The sequence below is a fragment of the Canis aureus genome, chromosome 29 (genome assembly GCF_053574225.1).
Source record: "Canis aureus isolate CA01 chromosome 29, VMU_Caureus_v.1.0, whole genome shotgun sequence".
Taxonomy (NCBI): Eukaryota; Metazoa; Chordata; class Mammalia; order Carnivora; family Canidae; genus Canis; species Canis aureus.
In genome coordinates, this window is record NC_135639.1 from 4,913,023 (window position 1) to 4,928,823 (window position 15,801).

General features: G+C 42.1%; 1 protein-coding gene across 2 annotated transcripts in view; it reads right to left on the bottom strand.

Moving 5' to 3' along the window:
• DOCK1 (dedicator of cytokinesis 1) overlaps positions 1-15,801 on the bottom strand; it is a 493,559-nt gene that overhangs the window by 71,138 nt on the left and 406,620 nt on the right. For both annotated transcript variants that reach the window (XM_077877225.1, XM_077877224.1), the window contains exons 32-33: positions 14,850-14,908; positions 4,190-4,338 (exon numbers count right to left, since the gene is read on the bottom strand). In XM_077877225.1, coding sequence (XP_077733351.1) covers positions 4,190-4,338; positions 14,850-14,908 — 208 coding nt within the window. The remainder of the gene's footprint in view (positions 1-4,189; positions 4,339-14,849; positions 14,909-15,801) is intronic.

A 15,801-nucleotide genomic window follows, 5' to 3' on the forward strand; every position in this document is an offset into this window, starting at 1 on the left:
TTTAAAAGATCTTATTTATTTATTCATGAGAGAAACAGAGAGAGAGAGAGAGAGAGAGAGAGGAGAGAGGCAGAGACACAGGCAGAGGGAGAAGCAGGCTCCCTATAGGGAGCCCGACATGGGACTCGATCCCAGGTCTCCAGGATCACACCCTGGGCAGAAGGCGGCACTAAACTGCTGAGCTACCTGGGCTGCCTGGACATGCTCTTTTAGATGAAGATTCATGCTCTTTCTTGCAAAAGTAGAGACCAGAAAAAAAGTAGACTTTGGGGAAATATATGTGTAAGAACATTTGAATTCAAGTCCCTCCACTATAGCTGAAGAACACAGGAGCTGCAACTCTGTGGAACTGTAGAAAAGCCAATCTGTAATACCTGCTTCTGAAATTCCAATAATGGTTTGATGCAGTTTAATCTTCAGCAAAATGGCAGGTTTTTCTTCTGAATCCAGAGGGTTCGCTCTCCACTCCAGCCTCAAGAGCATACTACTGCCCAGACATGACACATATTTCACAAACAGCACAGTAACAGCCCCACTCAGGAAGACACAGCACATTTAAAACAAACAAACAAACAAAAAACTACATCATAGGTTCAAAACGTGAATGTTTTGGAAAAATGAAAAACCCTAATGTCTTCCCTTCACTTCATTAGGTTTGCACAGCTGCTATAAAAGTGAAGCCAATTTAAGCCCTTGTTGATGTGACTAATAAGGTTAGGTAATTGGATTGGTGGCGGATTAGTTAAACAGCAGCCAGCCAGCCCCAACCTGGAGGCTCTCTGGGATGGAGGCAGGGTTGTCTGTGCCCTGCTGTTCAGTGCACATGCATACTCGCTGCAACAGGACTAACACCACCAAGGACAGAGGGCATGCCCTGTGCTTCAGAAACAGCAGCCTGTAGAAGGTGAGAGATGACTTGAGACTAGGAAAGAGTTAGTAAAGATATAACAAGTCAAGAGACAGATGCTGTGGTCCAGTAGAGCCCTGGACTAGGGCCCAAGAGAAGCAGCTAGATGCTAGGTAAGAGACAGAGGAAGGGTAGACAAGTCACTGCAACCCATCATGGAGTCCAGAAGAGCAAACAAAGAGAAGGGCACTGTAAACCTGCATCTATCAAACCAAATGACAAAGAGCCTGGCAAAAATGGGGATGACAGGGAAGCAGTAGGTCTAGGAAGCATGACACTCTGTGTGACATTCCACCTGGGAGGCTGAGACAGACCAAGAGAAAAAATAAATTGAGATATCGCAAGAGAAAAGGAGATTGATCTTTCTCCGAGGTCACAAGAACAGATTAATAGAGCAGAGAGGGTTTTTTTTTTGCCCCACAAGTTTTAGTTTTTCTGCTTTTATTTTAAAAACCTTTGGTGCGTCCTACCGCTTGTCTTTGAAGGTAAAAGCAGATGACAACACAGATGATCAAAGGGTCAATGATTATTGACCAAAAAAATCCAAGTAGCTGGCCATGCTTGGCCTGACCATGGGTTTTGTGGACCTAGTCTTTATGTTTATGCTTTTATTTACCTATATCCAAGCAAGATATGATTTAAGGACGTGAAATAGAATTAAATATGTGTTAACTAATTCTCGATATTCCTCAAACAGTTCGGTTTTCTGGAAAGAGGTGTCCTGATATAAGACCGTTTTTGAACCTACCGCGGGGGGGGCGGGGGTCACTGTTGAGAATGAAGGTAGAAACACCATGACTCTCCGTTAACTTTGTGCCATTTATTGACAAACCAGAGACCCTGTGAATTGGTGAAAATGAAGCACTTCTACAGAAGACTGTGTAAGATGTTTTAAAGCTGCAGGAATCAGAACCACAAGAATGGAAGGAAGAAGAGGAACAATTCAGGACCAAATTCTCATTCACGCCCTTGTCCTAGTTCCAATTGCTCGACCTTATTTTGACCTGAACAAAGTCAGCTTCAAAGAATGACAAATGACACAGTGTTTTAAAGGGCTTTGATCTTAGTTTCCTGGGCTCATAACATTTATTCACATAAATGCATTTTTCTCCTTTACCTGATTCTTTTTATATGATTTATTTATTTGAGAGAGAGACCCAGGAAGTGCATGCCGGGGAGGTGGGGGGAGAGGGAGGAGAGAGGCTCTCAAACAGACTCCCTGCTCAGTGTGGAGCCCAAAACAGGGCTCAATCTTATGACCCTGAGATCATGACCTGAGCCAAAATCAGGAGTCAGACACTTAACTGACTGAGCCACCAGGCACCACTACCTGATTCTTTAATAGCATTTTTTCATAAGGTCCTTGTCTGGGGCTGGGTTCAAATAAAGTTCAAAAAATCAGATGTATTTTCAGCCTAGGAAAAGGCATTTTAAATGACAATTCCTAGTTGTGGTGAGTTGGCAATGAGATCAGACCATAATTTAGTGCCCGTGGCAGTGAGATGGGTCAAATCTTACAACAAAGATATATTAAAAAAAAAAAAATGGTGATGTCAAAACTTACAAAAATATTTTGAATCGGCAATTCCATTTTTGAGAATGCATACCAGGAAAACTTTCAAAAGAAACTCAAGCTATATGCATGCATGTGTTCACTGCGCATTTACTCATAGTAGTGAGAATGTGCAAACCACCTAAATGCTCAGCTAAAGGGATGGGTAGGAGAAGATTACCCATTTCAGTTTATGAAATGTTATGCCATCACAAAAATCATGGTTACTACGTTGTAATCAAGAAAGATGTCTGTGATAGACTGCCAAACAAAAAGAACCAAAAAAATTTGGACAATGTTTACAACATTACATTACATGTGTACAAAGGCTGATTGTAAACCAGGGTGAATAAAAACAGCTGTTCTTTTAAAACAATCTCTTTAATTTTATAAATAAAAGAAGTGTAAGGAAGCCCCCTTCCCCTGTGCAGAGAGAGAGAGAGAGAGAGGAAGGGAGAAGCAAAGGAAGGGAGGGAGGGTGGACAGGTGGGTAGGTGGGCAGCCAGGCAGTCGGTCTTCACAAGTTTATTTTGTTCACCTCTCACAACATCCCTCTGGAGTAGATTCCATTCTATACCACTATTACAGCTCTGAATCGAAGACTAAAGACGTTCACTCATTTGCTGGAGATCCAGGTCGTTCCAGGCTAAGTCGGGAGTCATGGTCTACTACCTGACTTCATGTGCAAACTCAACTGGTACTCAACAGAGCGCAAGTTCTTTTGGCTTTGGATCTGTTTTTGGCTCCAGCAAGTAGCAAAATTGTTCTTCTTGGCTACCACCTTCGTGCCATCATAATGAAGACTGACCAGTAGGAATCTATAAACTATTTAAAACCTACGAACTGAAAAGGATAAAGGTTGGGAAGGAAAATCTGCTCTTTGAATATTAGATCCCACTACGATCATGCTACCTGATACAGTTTTGGTTTCCTTCCAATAGAGGAATTTTTCTTAAAATTCTACAAAACTCTCTGTGAAAGAGATACTTAGTCACTTGAATTATTATAATATTTAAGCAAAGGTTGCTTTCAATGTGGTGGACCCACTACCATTTGGGTTCTCTCCATGCCTTCTGCAAAGCATCCTAGCCAACCCAGCGGCCCATTGAGGAGAAAGCCTTTGTATGTTTGTGCACATGTCCCCAAAGTCAATATGTAAACCATACTTATTTTCATAGAATTCAGGGAAGGAGATTTTGTCAATCCTCCAACATATATATTCACATTTTGTCTTCCCTACTGATACAGTATATCCTGAGCATTTTACACAGACTCTCTTCAAGGAGTTCTTATGAGTCCCACTGAAAAGGACCAAGATGCATATGAAAGAGGAAGAGCAAAGACTTTTGACTTGAAAATAATACGTCGGCAGGAAGCAGCCAGTCTGCGAGGACGTGGTCACAACTGGTTAAACATTCTGAGGGTACAGATCAAGGAAGGAGGGAAAGAGACTTTTATTCAGGGTTTAATGTGTAAGTAAATCCAGATAAAAATAAGTAAGTAAAAGCCAATAATAATCGGTAATACTTCCTCCAAAAGATGAGGCAAAGGATGATGGGCTTCTTCAAGAAGGGAAGCCCAGGGTTTTTCTCTTTTAAACTGTAGGAAATTACGCTTTTCATGTTTTTCGACACCCTTAACTCCAGAGCCATTTATAAGTCTTTTCCAAGGTTTTCAAGCTCGAGTGCCTTCTCCCCAAGCCACTTACCACACACCTACTTCGCCCTTACCATCTGGAAGCTTCGCGTGGAATGGAATTCACACTGCATCATGTCAAAGAAGATAGGGATGGTGGCTTTGCGCAGTTCAGTCTCAGGTATTAGCGTCATTTCTAATATCGGGCCGACCATTTCTGGAATGAACTTTATCTTGTGTTGACCTTAAATATAGAAAGGCATTATTCAGAAAATTTTTATTTTTTAAGAGAAAGGATTCTAAAATGAGCTTCGATGGACCAAACAAAACAGCACAGATCAGTGTAATTTGAATGCTCGGATATTGGGGACATGTATCCATTTCTCAACCACAGACATTTTGAATGTGTCCAGCCTTTCATATAAAAAGTGGACTGTAAAAAAAAAAAAGTGGGCTGTATTCTAAATGTTGTAAGGGAAGTTATTACAGTATCCATATGATGTAATACCTGTAGTCATGACTTATCTGTTATGTAAGATAAATACCATTTCACAAATAGACAATTATATCACATGAATCAAGGACATGAGCGGGGCTCTGTAGCGGGGCTGGGAGACGGAATACCTGATACCTCATTTGTGACATTTTGTTATTAACACTAGCAATTTATCCAGAGTTAATCAATCTTACTCATATTTCTATACAATCAGAAAATAGAATGGATCCTCTAAAGAATTTAGGTTTTTTTTTTTATCTTTATTACTCAGTGAATACAAATTTCTATAAAAAGAACCATAAAACAAACTTGGCTGTTACAAATGACCAGATTTAACAAGGTACGTAACCCTCATAATAAACTTAATAGATTTCTAAAATTTACATTAAGTGGACACACATGCAAAATGTAACCTTCACTAAGGAATCTGAATATAACGAAAATCTTACTTTCAATTTTTACTAAATACATAGTATTTTGAATACAGCTATAATAATGTGATTTTCATCACTTCCCCAAATGCTTAATGTCTCTGATAGGCATGTAACTGTGGCAAAGCATTCTCTTAAAAATGCTATTATATTCAGTCTCTCAGGTGACACTTTTCTTGTATTATGCCTAAAAAATGTCAGAGCCAATGTTTCAGAAAACAGATGATAGTGACACCAAGTCGTTCATCAACACAATTTGGGTGTCACAGAGTGCTCTGTCTGTCACTGACAGATTTTACTGTTCCAAGCTGGGAGGAGCATTTAAGACAGGCGCAAGTGGCCGTAGATGCAAGGCTTGGAAAAATAGGTTATAAGAATGATGGTTTTCTAATCTTTGATTATTGACCTTCCATGAATACAGAAACCTGGCCAGGGGCCATCATCAAGCTTTACCTATAGTGACATCCCTGGGGATTTAACCTCTGCAAACAAATGGTCCTCAAGGTAAGCAACGCCTGTGTGTTCTCTAGTAATCGTCTTTAGTTTCTTGTTTCCCCCCCCCCCTTTTTTTTTTTTTGCATTTGCATTATGGATTTCCCCTGGAGCATATCTTGCTCAAATTTAATGATGAACTCAGGTTTGGAATCAATGAGTATCAAGGTGACTCTTGCAGTGTAGACTTCAAGAAAAGAAGGATGCACTTTTTTTTCCCCTTTTGAGACAAAGGAAGAACAAGCTAATTATCAGGTCACAATAAGAATACTTTACCTCCGGTCACCTTGCCAATCTCCTAGTTTACAACTCCCAAATTCTTTAAAACCCACCGAGAGTCTTTCTCCTAGTTATAAAACAAGGAGCTGTCTCGTCCCCTCCAAACACTGGGCTGTGCTCTCTTGCCTCCCCTGGGTGTTAGGATGATCTCTGCAGTCACGAGGGTCCAATGATCCAGGACATTAAACCCATTCTTACTCCAGGAAAATCTCCACATACACACAGGTAGACAAAGCAAAAATGCCCTTCATCCAGTCAAACTGAGGAGGCCTTACATATGAGGCTTTTAATGAAAGCACATAATTTGTCCAGTCCTCAAAATCATCCACAAAGGGACACCATGGATGAAAACTATTCCAGACAAAGCCTGGCCGATAAAGATCTTGCTGTGAGCACGCTGGCTCTGGCGGGACTGTCTGCGCCACGCTGGCCGACATGCCGTGTGTCACAAACAAAATGCAAGTGGAGGCGGCGCAGGCCAAGGTGAGAGCAGGTGCTCTGGCGGCTGGTTCACGGAGTGCACTTTGATAAATAACTGAAGAGCTTGGGAAAGAAGCACATTCCCCCCCCCCCTTGTTTTTTTTTTGTTGTTTTTTTTTTGTTGTTTTTTTTTTGAGAGAGTGAGCTTTTGATTTCTCCTTTTGGACTCAAAATGTGACAGGTTTGGGAGGGGGAAAACATGCTGCTATGTCCCATGGGGCAACGCCGTGCTTGCACTTGCATTAAATCAAGCAGAACAGACCTCGTGGAGGGGAGATCCAGAGACACTCATCTCACTGTAGCACACATATTATTGGAAAGACTCAGGGAAGAAAGAGTCTCGTGGAACATTCGGCTTGTTAAAATAAAAACCAAATGGAGATCAGCGTTGAAAATTCTCTGAGCAGACAAAACCAGTTTAGTCCTACAAGCGAGGCTTAATTTAGCTTCTTTTGCAAGGCTAACTTGACCTGGGTCACTTCTTGCTTATGCCTCTGGAAATCGTTAGCAAAAAACAAAAACAGAAACATTTTCCAAACCACTAACCAATTCCCTCTCATTGAAGAGAATTCTAAAATTATAAGCACTCACTAATGTTGTAAGTCATAAGCAGTCACTGCTTTCTCACGATATAAGCTGCTTCATAACGATAATACCCCTAAGCCTCCTTCCACGTATTGGTTTGAGTGCTCTAGGCCTGCAAATTGTCTTCTTGGTATGTGCACAATTACTACTCCAGTGATTCATTGGTTTTTACCTCTGTTATTTGTGACCTTTTGACAGGCTCAAGGTCTGATCGAGTGATAGGTGACTAATTGTGAGATGATAAATATACCTGAGTTCCATTCTTATTTTGTTGGCAGAGCTGGCTGGATCAACCTGCCAATATGTTCCCACCAACCTGAGCCCATTAAAACAAAACAAAACAAAACAAAAAGCCGAGTAGAAATAGGTTGTGTACATTTTAGGGCACTGAGATGTGCTGTCATAAACTTCTAGAGTGGTGGCCTTGGCAATGGCACTCGTGGCAGGCTCCAACACCTGAGATTCACAGCAGCAAAGAGCCAGGCAGCCTGAGGTGACCCCGTTGAGCCATTCTTAGCTGTTTCAAGGGGCTGCTTGGGGCAGATACTTTTATTATAGGTTTTTAATTTTCAAAAATGACTTAATTATTTTACAAGCAAGGAACCCAAGCATGCTGGTTGGTGGTTATTTCTTGCCGTAAACAGATTCATACCTTGAACTGACCAAGGTCATGGCTTACATTTGACCTCTTGGCCGCGGCTCGGGCCAGTGGATAGTCCTGGCTGAAACGCTGCAGAACACAGATCTTCTGCATTAATCACCGTATTCAAATCAGCAACTGCCAGGATGCAATGGGACATTTGCTCTCCTAACTGCATCCTTGACGTTGCAAATCAAAGATCTCCCGCTTGACTCAGCCTATTTGGAGCATAATGACAGATAATGTCGAGGGAACCAACGGCTCCAAAACAGCTTTAAAGATCTGATTTACACCTAAGAGTGCATCCTCAGAAGGTGGAGCCTTCCCAGGGCCTGGAGGTGGCATCACGAAGCAGCTCACATTACCCCAGGCCCATTGTACCTTCCTTTGCAGCAATCGTGGAAATGGGGCCAGTTTCTCAAGATGTCAGCCTCAGAGACTAAGGCAGTGACCAGGAACATAATTTTTATAGAAAGGAAGAAAAGCCAAAAAGGCAGGAGAGCCCATCAGTCAGGCCAGTCCTGGCTAGAGCTGACTTTTGCAGCCTCCTTCCATGGCAGACAGTGACCTCACAGAGGAGGGGAGGGTTCTGGGGAGCCCTAAGGGGACAGAGTGGGCCGACGTGGGGCAGCAACTGTTTATCAAGCAAGGAAAAACCATTTTATGCATTTATTTATTTTAAAACCACTTTAATATGCTAATCATCAGTCTGAATATCTGCCAAGGTGGATGCCTCTACTTACCCTAAATGATGTACAAATTATTAAGGCATTTCAGAATGAAGTATTGTCATTTGAAATCATACCTAAAATTCTCCTTTGGGGGGAGACACACAATTCCCACTTTGTCCTTGAGAGGTGAAACTGAACAACTTACAAGAAGGTGCTGCCATTCTCTTAGGAAGGGCCGTGTGTGGGAGACTGCCTGGAGGGGCTCTTGAGCAGAGGGGTGCCAGGCGGAGCCCCCAGCACCGGCCCGGAGGGTGCTGGGACCTAGAAGAGCCCTAGAGTCTCCCTCGTACAGCAGAGAGCAGTCCCTCCACACCATTCTCTGACAATCCCTCTCTGCCTTGTTCTGTCCTGGATGGGGCTGTATTTGGTCCTCTCCTGGCGTGAAGCCTGCAGTGTCTGGCCTACTAGGGCAAATGACAAATGCATCTGTCAGACCATGATCAATTAAAATGAATCATGAATGGCCCTCCTCCCTGTTCTAGAAGCCTTGGCATTTCATTACTGAGATCATCATACATATATAAAGAATTATGGAGCGTCAGGATTGGAAGGCTCTTGAAAACTTGAGTCCAACCTCTTTATCTTACAGCCTGGAAAACTGATGGAATCCCAGAAAGACGGGGTCATGCGGGAGGCCACGCAGCCAGGCAGAGGCAAGAGAGGAAGAAAACTCTAGTAGGATTCAAATCTCTTCACTTGGAGCCAGGGCTCCTCCTCTCTCCCCTGGGGCAGCAGGAAGACCCAGCACAGAGCAGCCCCCGGAAGGCTCAGTGCTGGAGATGCAGGAAGCCCATTGACAGCCTGGAGCCGTAACTCAGATTCTGGGCATCTAAGCTGCTGTGGGAAAGTCGCTTGCAATGACCCTTAAGGATCATTGGGTCCCTTGACGATAAAGTGCCTGAGACCAGAACAGCATTCCAGATGCAGCTCCTACGTCCATGGAGAGCATAAAAGTAGACAGAGCCATTCCAACCAACTCTTCATCATCACCTGGAAGCTTCTATGCTGGATTTTTACTCCTGAAAATCCAGCTTGTGCCTCACGTTAAACCACACTTCTTAATTTCTATGTTATTAGTATTATCCATAGAATATCTTACAGTGTTTTTCCCCTGAGCTTTTTGCATTTATTTTTCGTGTAATAGCTACTCGAAAAAGATTCCATGCTTCATATAAACAGATGGACAAAGGCTATTCGGAAATCCTAACTCTCCCTAAAGGTGTGCCAGAGCCCCTCCTTTACACAGGTTTGCTGACATCCAGGAACTCAAGAAGGATTAGGCATCAATCCCGCTGTGAGAAAATCTGCTCGGGCTGAAAACAAGCTGCCAAGAACTTGCTGACCGCAGAGCCGGACTGCAGGTGTGGTCCCCCCAAACCCCACCCCTGGCTGCTGGAAGGGTCCTCGGGAGGGTGATGAAGTCCAGTTCCCCACCAGGGAAAACCATGTTCAGTTTTCATCACCCTGTTTCATTCTTCCCAAGGAATATAGATGCACCAGGGCATCTTTCTAGCCAAGGTCTCTGGTCACTACACAGAGAGCAGGAATCTATTCAAGAACTGAGCACAGTGGGATGCAGCTAACGTGCTCTGGCCCTCGGGGAACACATTTAACCTGTGTGCTGTGTGGTAAGCAGAGAGAAGTAGACAGGTGTCTACTTGGAGAGGGGAACAGAGTCACTGGGGAGAGGCGGGAGGGGGGAGCAGAGGCCCTCTGTGGCCACTATAGGCTTCAGGTACCAATCTAAGCAAAAGAAGCCGGGCCCAGGTGGCTCAGGCAGGAAATATCACTGAAGTCTTGCACAGAACCCTCCATGACGCTCAAGAAAGGTGCCTGGATGCCTCTGCACAAAGCAAGCTGACAGTGGAGAACAGGTGCCAGGAAGAGCTTAATCTCCTCTGGGAGAGACGCAGGGTCATAGGGGACCCACTCAGGATGGTGACAGGATGCCCCGTGATCAGTTCCTTATTCAAGGAGTTTACCTAACAGAATTACATGGCATAAGGACTAACACTTTCATAGAGAATTCCATGTTATTTTAATTAATAAAATTTTATTGGGGTGCTTGGGTGTCTCAGTTGGTTAAGTGTCTGCCTTCAGCTCAGGTCATGATCCCGGGGTCCTGGGATCGAGCCTCTTCCTCTGACCCTTCCATGTTCTCACTCTCTCTCTCTCTCATAAATAAAAAATCTTAAGTTTTTATTTATTAATTATATTCTTTTTTCTTTTTATTGCTTATCATGGTAAGAACACTTAAGATGAGATCTACCCTCTTAACCACATTTTTAAATGTGGGACACAGTATTGTTAATGTCACCTGTATTACGCTGTACAGCAGATCTCTAGGACTCATTCATCTTGCCTAGCTGGAAGTTTGTACCCTTTGACCAATACCTCCCCATTTCCTCCTCCCCCTTCCCCTCTGCCCTTGGCAACCACCATTCTATTCTAGGGTTCTGTGTGTTTGACTCTTTAGAAACCTCATATAAGTGGAATCATGCGGTATTTCTCCTTCTGTGACGGGCTTATTTTATAAACTTAGCATAATGTTCTCCATGTTTTTGCATTTGGCAAGATCTTCTTTTTTTTAAATAAAGCTGAATAATCTTCCATTGAATATACATATACCACATTTTCTTTATCCATCCACCCACCGATCCATCCATGGGCATTTAGGTTGCTTCCATATCATGGCTATTGTGAATAATGCTGCAATGAACATGGGAGTGCAGATACCTCATCAAGACTCTGATTTCAATTCATCCGGATGTATACCCAGACGGGAGATGGCTGGATCATATGGTAATTCTATTTTTAATTTTTTGAGAAACCTCCATGCTGTTTTCCACATGCTTCACCTTACATTCCCACCAACACTGCGCAAGTGTTCAAACTTCCGTGCACCCTGGCTGACACTCAGTAGGTTTTATTTTTTTCATAATAGCCATCCTAATGGGTGTGATGGGACATCTCATTGTGGTTTTGATTTGCATTTCCCTGATGGTCAGCGATGTTGCCTATCTTTTCATAAACCTATTGGCCATTTGTATTTCTTCCTTGGAGAAATGTCCATTCAAGTCTTTTGCCCTTTTTTAATTGGTTGGTTTTTTGCTATTGAGTTGTAGGATCTCTTTCTACATTTTGAAAATGAACCCCTTAGCAGATAGACGGTTTGCACGTTTTCTCCCATTCCACAGGCTGTCTTTCATTTTCTTGATTGTTTCCTTTACTGTGCGGGACCTTTTTAATTTGATAAAGTCCTACTTGTCTATTTTTGCCTCTGCTTTTGCTGTCATTTCCAAGAAATCATTGCCAAGATCAATATCAAGAAGCTTTTCTCCTATGGCTACTTTTAGAGTTTTGAGGATCAGGGGTCTTAAGTTTAAGTCTTTATTATTAGTCCAGTATGAGTTGGTTTGGGGATATGATGTAAGACAGAATCCAGTTTCATTCTTTTGCATGTGGATATCCAGTTTTCACAACACCATTTATTAAAGTGGCGATCCTTTCCCCATTGTGTATTCTTGGCTCTCTTGTCTAATATCAATTGGCTGTATATGTGTGGGCTTATTTCTGGGCTCTCTGCTCTGTTCCCTTGGTCTCTATGTCTGCCTTTATGCCAGTACTAAATACTGCTTTCATTCTTGTAGCTTTGTAATATATTTCAGAGTCAGAAACTATGATGCCTCCTATTTTGTTCTTTGTCAGGACTTTTGGCAACTTTGGGTCTTCTGTGGTTCCATATGAATTTTAGAATTATTTTTTCAATGTCTGTGAAAAATGGATTTTGATGTCGATAGCATTGAACCTACAGGCTTTGGGTAATACGGACATTTGAACAATATCAAGTCTTCCAATCTATACAGATGAAGTGTCTTTATATTTATTTGTTACTTCCTTAATCCGTCATCATTTTTTTTGTACCCTTCACTGCTCAGGTCTTTCACCTCCTTGTGTAAGTTGAATTTTAAGTATTTTATTCATTTTGACACTACTGGAAATGGGATTGTTTTCTTAATTTCCTTTTCAGATAGTTCTTAGTATATAGAAATGCAACTGATTTTTATTTTTATTTTTTAAAATATTTTATTAATTCATGAGAGACAGAGAGAGAGACAAAGACATAGACAGAGGGAGAAGGAGGCTCCCTGCAGGGAGCCTGAAGGACACTGGGATCACGACCTGAGCCAAAGGCAGATGCTCAACCACTGAGCCACCCGGGTGTCCCAGCAACTGATGAACTGATATGAACTGATATGTTTGTTCTGTATCCTGCAACTTTCTTAATCTGTTAGTTCTACTAGCATTTTTGATGGAGTCTTCAGAGTTTTCTAAATAAAAGATCATGTCTTCTGGAAACATAATTTCACTTCTTCCTTTGTGATCTAGGTGGCTTTCACTGTTTTTTCTTGCCTAATTGTTCTGGCTCGGATTTCTGGTACTATGCTGAATAGGAGTGGTGAAAATGGGCCCCCTTGTCTTCCAGATCTGACAGGAAAAGCTTTCAGTTCCTCACCCCTGAGTATCTTGGCTTTGGGTTTGTCATATGTGGCCTTTATTATATTAAAGTATATTACTTCTATACTTAGTCTGTTGTTTTTAACATGAAGTATTAAATTTCATCAAATGCTTTTTCTGTATCTACTGAAAAAATTCTATGACTTTTATACTTTAATTTGTTAATGTAGTACATCACTTTTGTTAATCTGTGTATGTTGAACCATCCTTGCATCCCAGGGATAAATCCTACTTGATCATGGGGTATGATCCTACCAATATACTATTGAATTTAGTTTGCTGGGATTTTCTTGAGGAGATTTACATCTATGTTCATCAAAGACAGTAGGCTATAGTTTTCTTTTCTTTTTTTTAGGATTTAATTTATTTATTTATTCATGAAAGAAACAGAGAGAGAGAGAGAGAGAGAGAGAGGCAGAGACACAGGCAGAGGGAGAAGCAGGCTCTGTGCAAGGAGCCCGACACGGGACTCGATCTCGGGTCTCCAGGACCATGCCCTGGGCTGAAGGCAGGCGCTACACCGCTGAGCCACCCAGGCTGCACAGTTTTCTTTTCTTGTAGTGTCTTTATCTGGCTTTGATATCAGGGAAAGCTTGCCTTATAAAATGAGTTTGGAAGTGTTCCCTTCTCTTCAATGTTTTGGAAGAGTCTGAGAAAGATTGGCATTAATTTTTCTTTAAATGTTGGCTAGAATTCATCATTGAAGCTATCTGCTCCTGGGCTTTTCTTTGTTGGGAAGTTTTTGATTGCTGATTACTTGTCATCTGTCTGTTCAAATTTTCTTTATCATAATCCAGTCTTGGTAGGCTGCATATTTCTAGAAATTTGTCTGTTTCTTCTAGGTTGATTGACATATAATTATTAATAGTATTCTCTTTCAATCCTTTTTATTTCTGTGGTATCAGTGGTAAAGGTTCTGCTTTCATTTCTGATTTTATTTATTTAGGTCTCCTCTTTTCCTAGTTAATCTAGCTAGAGGTTGGTCAACTTTGTTTATCTTTTCAAAAAACCAACTCTAATTGTGTTAGATTTTTCTATTGTTTTTTTTTAATCCTCCATTTCATTTATTTCTGCTCTTAATCTTTATTATTTCCTTCCTTCTGCTGACTTTAGGCTTTGTGCTTTTTCTAGTTCCTTGAGGTGTAAAGTTGGGTTGTTTATATTTACTGATGAAGGTGACATGATAGACCAAATGGACCTAATAGACAGATAGAACATTCTACTCAGAAGCAATAGAATAACATTTTTCTCAAGGCCACGTGGAGCGTTCCTCAAGATATGTCACATCATAGGTCATAAAACAATTCTTAACAAATTTAAGCAGACTGAAATCATACCAAGTATCTTTTCTGACTACAGTGGAATGAAATCAGAAACCAGAAACAGAAGGACAATTGGAAAACTCACCAACAGAGGAAATTAAAAAGCATACTCCTGAATAACTAATGGTTTAAAGAAATAAAATGGGAAATCAGAAAAGATCTATGGAGACAAATGAAAATGAAAACTAACTATACCACAACTTTGGAGATGAAGCAAAAGCAGCAGGAAGAGGAAAGTTTGTAGTGACAAACACCTACATTAATTCCTCATCTTCAACCCAGGAAGCCCCTAGGATTTCCAGTGCTCTAGAATGTTCTACTATCACCACCTGGTGGCAGTTTACCTATATTCAGGGCCCAGTTTTGAGCAGGCAAGAAAAAAAAAAAAAAAAAAAAAACCTTTTTGAGGGCAGAATGTGTTCCACTGAGTACAATAAGCAGGGGCCCTTGTGACAGTGAGATGAGCTACATACATGGTTTGATGCCTGAGAAGCTGGAGGAATGTCAGTGATGCCCAGAAACAAAGAAGTTTCAAGGCAGAGCTGTGTTCAGCTGACATAAGGGGGCAGTGGACTGATTCTTCTATTTGGCCCATAGATCAGATTTTCTCCTTTCCTCTTATTTATGGAAAACAACTATTGCAAAGGTAGCAATTGCCCTTCAAGGAAGAAAAGCAATTCAGATTTTCCAGATGCCCCAGCATAGACAGCCAGGGCCTTTGTCCGCGCCCACCACGGTTTCTAGAGAGTCACCATGATGCCCAGAAACTCAGGCTACTCACCAAGGTTGTACCACATGTCTCTGATTTCAAAGCCAATCTGTCTCCTCATGTCTCCATACCTGAGAACCAAAGACAGGGGAAATGCTGAGTCACTCTTTAGAGCATATGGAAATCAGATTTAGATTCTTTTTAAGTGCAATGAAAGTCTCCCAGCACGGAGACAAACAAAGAAAGTATCAAAGCTTTGACTTCTCTTGGGAACCGAAGGAGAAAAAATCCAGCTGAGAGAGTCTCACCTACCCATCACCACAGATTAGGTAATATTTTACTTCCCACCACCACCACCCTCCCCCCCAACTCCGGTGGGACCACAGGTGAGGTGGTGGTGGCCAGTAATGACAGTATTTTCCTTCTCAGATCTCTAAATGGCAAGAGAAGGATGACCTGGCTCCCTGGCCTCAGGGGGAGCTTGTTTTCAGAGAGGGCTCTTAGCATCCAGGCACTGCAAACACCAAATGACATCCTTTAACCCTGCTCACAAAAGCAGCTTTCACCTGTTAAAATTAAGCCCTGGAGTGGACAACCCAAGCGGGGAAGGCCTCTTTCAAATATCTCCCATCTTTCTTTAGCATTTTCTTTTTTTTTTTTTTTTTTAATTTTTTTTTTATTTACGATAGTCACACAGAGAGAGAGAGAGAGAGAGAGAGAGGCAGAGACACAGGCAGAGGGAGGAGCAGGCTCCATGCACCGGGAGCCCGATGTGGGATTCGATCCCGGGTCTCCAGGATCGCGCCCTGGGCCAAAGACAGGCTCTAAACCGCTGCGCCACCCAGGGATCCCTTTCTTTTTTTTTTTTTTTTAATTTTTTTTATTTATTTATGATAGTCCCACAGAGAGAGAGAGAGGCAGAGACATAGGCAGAGGGAGAAGCAGGCTCCATGCACCGGGAGCCCGACGTGGGATTTGATCCCGGGTCTCCAGGATCACGCCCTGGGCCAAAGGCAGGCGCCAA